Here is a 7111-nt window from a genome sequence, read left to right as displayed (position 1 = left end):
ATGTTCACTTTTCAGCAGATTTTGTCATCATTCACGAGGTGCGAAATGCCTTTTGCATGGAAGCTACCAAATCCCATTTAAAAATATTTTCTAAAACATTAGACTTATTGGCCATTTGATTTCCAAAGGGTACGTGGCTTTTGGTAATCCGAAACCGGATTTTTATAAAGTGGGCACCTTGTTTTGTTTACTTCTTACTTCTTTGGACTACCCACCATAACTGATTTATTATGCGGCAACACGAGTGCTCAGAGATGCGACAAAGTACCATGCAAAGCACCATGCAAAGCGAAGAGTGGCACCCCATCTCTCACGCATCACCTCTTATGTGTCAATACTCTCCCTGGTTTTTAGCCTATAAATACCACCCCCATCTCAACACTCTCCTCACACCATCATCCCTTCTATCAATGGCTACTTCTTTGTTTCCACTTATTGCTATCTGCTTCCTCCTCTTCAATGGCTCTCTAGGCCAGATAGAGCAGACAAGAGAAAGGGAAGGGCAGCAAAGACGACTGAGAGAGCAAAGCGAGTGCAGGATCCAGAGTCTGAGCGCTCTCGAACCCAACAGGCAAGTTGAGGCCGAGGCCGGCCTTACAGAGCATTGGGACGAAAATAACGAGCAGTTCCAATGCGCGGGTGTGGCTGCCACTCGATATACCATCCAACCCAAAGGCCTCCTCTTGCCCTTTTTCTCCAATGCCCCACAACTCTCCTATATTGTTCAAGGCACGTCTACTATATATCTCTTAAACATTAATCTTTTTTCTCTATTGTTATGATCCTTAAGAATAATGTAGAAATAACTCTGACCCTTAATTAAAAATATGTTTATATTGATGTAGGTAGGGGAATCAGTGGACCGGTCATACCTGGATGCCCTGAATCATTCCAACAGTTTGAACAATCTAGACAGTCAGAACAAGAACGGGGCCAGAGATACAGCGACCAACACCAGAGGATCCAACATTTCCGAGAGGGAGACATCCTCGCCTTTCCCGCCGGAGTCTCTCACTGGTGCTACAACGACGGCGAGGAACCCGTCGTTGTCGTCGTCGTCCATGACACCAGTAGCAATGCCAACCAGCTCGATCAAAATCTCAGAGTAATTAACCCAAATTAAGACATCCTTTTATTATTAATAGTAGTAGAACCCCATGTGCAATGTCATCTTCATATGGTATCAGACCCACACCATAGGATTATCCAAAAAATCATTTCTATAGTATGATCCTATTCCTAGCCCTCCCATCAATAGAGGAACTGCATATTATGAAAACCTCAGTAGATCGAAGGGCTGAGATGATCCTATGGAAATAATTTTGGGGAACAAGCTATTTACTTTGTCGCCCACTGTATAGTAAATATAAAAATATAATAATAATGGATTATACTATCTTACACCATATAAAACTTCCAAACTCTACAACCTAAATCTTTTTGAGTAATTGGTTTGTTTCATGAGCAAAAGAGACTGATTATTGTTTTGATTAATCTGATGAATTGATGAAGAGATTCCAACTAGCCGGTAACGAACGATATCAAAGCGAGAAATCCCAACAGTACAAACGCGAGCCTTCCCGCCGAGAGAGCTCAGGTAATGACAATATCTTAAGCGGGTTGGACGAACAGACCATATCGGAGGCCTTCGACGTGCCCCTAGACACTGCAAGGAAACTCCAAAACAGGGATGACAAGAGGGGCAATATCGTCCGTGTTGAAAATGGGCTTAGAGTTGCAAGACCACCAAGAAGCCAAGAGGAAGAAGACAGGAGGAGTCGTCAAAATGGGTTAGAAGAGACCTTTTGCAATAGAAGGCTTAGGGAGAACATTGCGGACCCCACCCGTGCTGAAGTGTACTCTTCTCAAGGTGGACGTCTCGCCACCCTCAACAGCCACAAGCTCCCCATTCTCCGAAATCTTCAGATGAGTGCTGAGAGAGGAGTTCTCTACAGGGTAAGTTATTTATTAAGCGCACAAACCCATCTTGTCTTTTCTACAGTAACCTCTGACATCTCTTTAAATAATAAAAGAAGACAAGATGGGTTAGTGCAATTTTCAATACATGGTTGTGGCAATATTAGAAACCTTATTATATCTAAGTAGTATGGCTTGTTCTTGAAAATGACAATTATGTCCCACCGACATTGACCAAAATGCCCTCAATGTGTGCAGAATGCTCTTGTTGCACCTCACTGGAACATGAACGCCCACAGTGTGGTGTATGTGACCAGAGGAAATGGGCGAATCCAGATAGTTGGAAACCAGGGGAACACAGTGTTTGATGGTGAACTCCATCAAGGTCAGCTTCTGATCGTCCCACAGATGTTCGCGGTCGTGAAACAGGCTGGAAATGATGGGTTCGAGTGGGTCGCCTTCAAGACCAACGACAATGCCATGACCAATCCGATCGTCGGAAAGACCTCGGCTCTCCGAGGTATGCCGGAAGAAGTGATAATGAATTCTTATAGGATCTCAAGAGATGAAGCAAGGAGATTAAAGTACAACAGAGATCATGAGATGCAGATCCTTTCTCCAAGCCGCCGCTCTTCATCCCAAGGAAGGGCTTCTGCGTGATGAAAACGGAAATCTAGTTTTTTTTAGTTTCTGTTTGCGAGGCTAGACTAGTGTGAGAATGTTATGAGAGTAAATAAAGCCTTTCCTCTGTGTACTTAGGCTACCTTCTATCTATAATAAAACAGACTTTTGCTTGCTACATCCTATCCTATGTATAATTTTTTCTCTTTTCCTTTGGTATACATCTCTTCCTACTTACACAAAACCCCTCTTTTAATTTATCCGTCTCGTGTGTAAAATAAGACAAAACTAATGGTTTCTTAACTGTCGTCAATGTTTGCATGATTGCCGCTTCCGGACCTGGGGAAGCTGAAAAATTATGTTCCAGAGATGCTTGCAATTGAGAACATTGAAGCCGGGAAGTTCGATGCGAAGATGGCCAGGCAGGCTCTTTATTCGTCATCCGATGAGCTTCATGTGGTGGCCCACCCGATCAAAACATGATGTGGAAAATGGTAGACCCACACTAATGCACAGGTTTGGTTTAGAGATGGTTGGCCAGACTTAGATTTGATAACATCTTCAAGTAAAATCAACTATGTTCTATATTGATCCATTTTCAAATATTTCATTTTCATCTCTGATTTGGCCAGCACTTCGAATTTATTGCCGACACACGTGTGGCATCGTGTTCGACACGACCCCCGTGTCCACACGTGTCGACACTCCTTTAGACACTTTTAGATGTGTTGTTAGAAGTGTAAGCAACTTTATATGTATGTGTGTATGAGTGTGACACTATTTCTAGTTTTTTAGGGGTTTCCATGTCAGATACCTCGGATCCGTGTTGAAACTCGGTCGAAACACAAATCATGAGTATATGTACTATCTATTTTAGATGTGTCTCAATTTCTAAACGGTTGGAGAATGCTGAAAAGGCCTTTGAGGTAATGAATTGTAATAGAAATGAAAACAGGGTGAAATATGCCACCTATATGTTAGAAGGGAGAGCTCTTCATTGATGGAAGGGAATCCAAAGAAAATATGAGCACCATCGGGGACCTTTTACTTGGGCGACGTTTCGCACCGAGTTTCTTGCGAGATTCTTTCCTCGCAGCACTCTGTACCGCATGCATCAGGAATTTACCCAGTTGGTGCAAGGAGATATGACTGTGGATGACTATGAGGCGGAGTTTGATAGGCTAGCTCGTTTCGTACCTTCTTTGGTACCTGATGACGAAGCCAAGAGAAATAAATTTGAATTTGGATTAGCAATGTATCTAAAGAAGAGGATAGTCGGATCTACGGCCCCTGAATCTTATGAAAATTTAGTAGAAAGGACAAAGAAACTTGAAGCAGTTCATCAGGAAGCTAGAGCCTATGCTCAAGCTAATCAGAAGAAAGGAAATAGAGAAGGTGAAAATAAAGGACAAGCTCCTAGGGGATCAGCCCCGAGTCAGCAACCGCCCAAACTTCCTGCTTTCAAAGAGCCTAGAGGAAAGCAAGGAAATCGTGGGGGCTATCAGAAGAAGTCAGCATCGAATAGACCAGTTGCCCCTAAATGTGAACGTTGTGGAAAGAACCACCCTACTGAGACTTGTCGGTGGAATACTGGGGCTTGTTTCCAATGTGGCGAGATAGGCCACAGAATTGCAGAGTGTCCTCATCCAGTAGGAGATGCCCAATCTGTTCAGGGGACGCCAACTGTTCGAGCTCAGACAGTTCAGACTCAGACTATTCAGAGTAGAGCTGCACCTGTTAATTCTCAAGGGCAGCAAAGGAATGAAAGACCTCCTGTTCCAGCTCGAGTTTATGTTCTCACTCATCAGGATGCTCAGGCTGTTGGCACAGTAGTATCAGGTACTTTGCCTATAGCATCCTCTTATGATTATGCATTATTTGATTCTGGTGCGACACACTCATTTGTTTCATCTGCTTTTGCTACACTACACTGTTTACCTACTTCACCTCTTGATTATGATGTGTGTGTTAGCACCCCAATAGGAAAAGAAATTTTGACTAACCGAATTTGTAAGATGTGTCCTGTCAGAATTGGAAATAGGGAACTGTTAGCAGAACTTATATTGCTAGATATGTCTGATTTCGATGTGATTTTGGGTATGGACTGGTTGTCTACCCATTATGCTTTAGTAGATTGCTATAAGAAGGTAGTAAATTTTGAAATACTGGGAGAAGAGAAGTTTTGTTTTGAAGGGAGTGGAGCTCACTCAACTCCTATGGTTTTGTCTGCTATGCAAGCTTGTCGACTTCTAATACAAGGTTGTGAAGCTTTCTTGGCCTCAGTAGTCGAGGTCAATGATAATGAAATGAAGATTGAGAATATCCCTGTGGTTAGGGAGTTTCCAGATGTGTTTCCTGAAGACCTTCCAGGTCTGCCTCCGAATAGAGAAGTTGAATTTTCTGTTGACCTCGCTCCTGGAACGGTGTCTATTTCTAATGTCGTATGGCACCCTTAGAAATGAAAGAATTGAAGACTCAATTGGAAGAACTCTTAGAGAAGGGTTTTGTGTGACCCAGTGTTTCACCTTGGGGAGCACCAGTGTTATTCATTAAGAAGAAAGATGGAAGTATGAGATTATGTATAGATTACAGGGAATTGAACAAGGTTACTATAAAGAATAAATATCCGCTTCCGCGAATAGATGATTTGTTTGATCAATTGCAAGGGGCATGTGTATTTTTCAAGATCGATCTTCGATCGGGATATCATCAGTTGAGAATCAAATCAGAAGACATTTCGAAAACGGCCTTCCGAACTCGGTATGGCCATTATGAGTTTCTTGTTATGCCATTTGGTTTAACCAATGCCCCGGTAGCTTTTATGGATCTAATGAACAGGATATTCAAACCTTTATTAGACCAGTTCGTAGTTGTGTTCATTGACGACATTATGATATATTCTAGATGTCAGTATGACCACGAGCATCATTTGAGAGTTGTTTTAGAAATTTTAAGAAAAGAGAAGCTTTATGAAAAACTGAAGAAATGTGAATTCTGGCTTGACTCGATCTCCTTTTTGGGTCATGTGGTCTCAAAGACGGTGTCTCAGTAGACCCAAAGAAGATTGAGGCAGTAACATTGTGGAATAGGCTTGGATATCCTACATCCACAAACCAATTGGCTTTGTAGCTCAGATTCAGGTCAAAGCATTTGATTTGAATTTCTCTTTTCTGGACTAAGCTCCTTGATTCGAATCCTAATAATATTTTTCGAGTTGAATTTATGATATTTTTAGCTCAGTTGTGCATTGAATGTATCATATTTTCATTTCTTTTTTATTTGGATCTGAATCAAATTCTTTAATTGAATTCGTTATATTGAGGGTTCATGTCACATTATAATTAGAAATTAAGACAAGGCTTTTGGTTGGGTAAAAAAAGAGATAAAAATGATCTAGTTTAAACATTGAAACTTGGCAAATGTAGATGTCATTAGGTGATATTGTGCTATTCTGAAAAGGGAGTTAGCTCATGCTATTATTTTTCATCACTTCCCAAAGTTCTGTTCATAAATCATATGATTCTCTTTCTAAACGGCTCCTGACCCCATTTTTATAAGGTTGTACCACCCAGCCCCAATGCTTGAACTTGTTTTAACTTCTTGAAATGGGTGTCATTACCAAAAATCAAGCTAAGGATTAATTGCTTAGAAATGAGTGTCGTTACCAAAATGAAGCTTGTGAATTTTCTTTGAAATGGGTGTTAATACCAAATGAACTTAAGATTAATTTCATTGAAAATGGTAAAGGGTGCTATTATCATCAATGGAGTAAAGTCCATTTAAACACCTTTTAAAAGGCTGCTCATTTTGGGAAGCAATTAGATTGACCGATTATAACACCTTCACTAAAGTTAAATTTGGCTTTGAATAGAATCTTCCACTAGTGGGTAGGATGTATTAGGAAGCTCTATCATTTCAAGATTTAATCTTGGTAGGTTTCCTCCTATGGATTTTCAGCTAGTAGAGAATAAGGTAGCATCTACATTTCAAAAAGGAAAAAGGGAAGGTCAATAATTCCTTGTTTCAAAATTGCTTGCATAACAAAAGAAAAGGCATGTGAGCCTCATCGTTTTGGACAGTTCCTATGGGGACATTTTGGGTTATCGTATCTATAGAAAGGAGCTGCTTCATAGGCTTATGGGAGGTCCTTGCTTCCATAGTTAGATGGGATTCCATTCTTATTAGAGGAAGAAAAGAAAGGTATTTTGTTTGTGAGAAGAGGTATGGGTTTGAAGGAAGAAATTTGCTTCTTGTTTTTTCTTCTGTCTCTTGTTCTTATTAGCTATGGATTTGAAGGAGCAACAAGTAGTCTATCTAAAGAAGAATACATGGAGGTGGAGAGACAATTCAAGATTCTAAACAAACCAGCAGTTAAGACTATTAAGGTATTTATATTTTCTTTGATCCTAAGCCTCTATCTGGTAGGAATACCTCCTATTGCATAGTGGGTCCTACATTCAGGTGATCCAAACCGTCCATCTGATAAGCGCTATTATGGGTCTGCTGTAATGGTCCAATGTGTATTTTTGCTCGTTGAACGTTGGAGGTTTTCTGCTTTCTCCCATCAAAAATA

At 40.8% G+C, this 7111-nt stretch overlaps 2 protein-coding genes across 2 annotated transcripts; both read left to right on the top strand.

Annotated features, from left to right (window-relative positions):
- The first annotated feature begins 381 nt into the window (after nt 1–381).
- LOC143860128 (cocosin 1-like) lies at nt 382–2716 on the top strand. The gene is made up of 4 exons (XM_077370662.1): nt 382–729; nt 846–1105; nt 1513–1956; nt 2176–2716. The coding sequence occupies exons 1-4, from the start codon at nt 411–413 to the stop codon at nt 2575–2577; spliced, it is 1425 nt and encodes a 474-aa protein (XP_077226777.1). The 5' UTR covers nt 382–410; the 3' UTR covers nt 2578–2716.
- A 931-nt stretch (nt 2717–3647) lies between these two features.
- Nucleotides 3648–4994, top strand: LOC143861265 (uncharacterized). Its single transcript, XM_077372209.1, has one exon. The coding sequence runs from the start codon at nt 3648–3650 to the stop codon at nt 4992–4994; it is 1347 nt and encodes a 448-aa protein (XP_077228324.1).
- Nucleotides 4995–7111: the final 2117 nt, after the last annotated feature.

This window comes from Tasmannia lanceolata, unplaced genomic scaffold (genome assembly GCF_043159265.1).
Source record: "Tasmannia lanceolata isolate RefF3 unplaced genomic scaffold, GAP_Taslan_0.1 ptg000037l, whole genome shotgun sequence".
Classification (NCBI taxonomy): Eukaryota; Viridiplantae; Streptophyta; class Magnoliopsida; order Canellales; family Winteraceae; genus Tasmannia; species Tasmannia lanceolata.
Note: the sequence above shows the minus strand (reverse complement) of the source record. Positions and strands in the feature narration are given on the sequence as shown.

Bases quoted from the DNA above. Each gene is read 5' to 3' on its own strand.
- LOC143861265 (XM_077372209.1), top strand. From the start codon at position 3,648: ATGCATCAGGAATTTACCCAGTTGGTGCAAGGAGATATGACTGTGGAT.
- LOC143860128 (XM_077370662.1), top strand. From the start codon at position 411: ATGGCTACTTCTTTGTTTCCACTTATTGCTATCTGCTTCCTCCTCTTC. The intron at 730-845 runs GCACGTCTACTA...ATATTGATGTAG, and splicing joins ACTCTCCTATATTGTTCAAG to GTAGGGGAATCAGTGGACCG. The intron at 1,957-2,175 runs GTAAGTTATTTA...CAATGTGTGCAG, and splicing joins AGAGAGGAGTTCTCTACAGG to AATGCTCTTGTTGCACCTCA.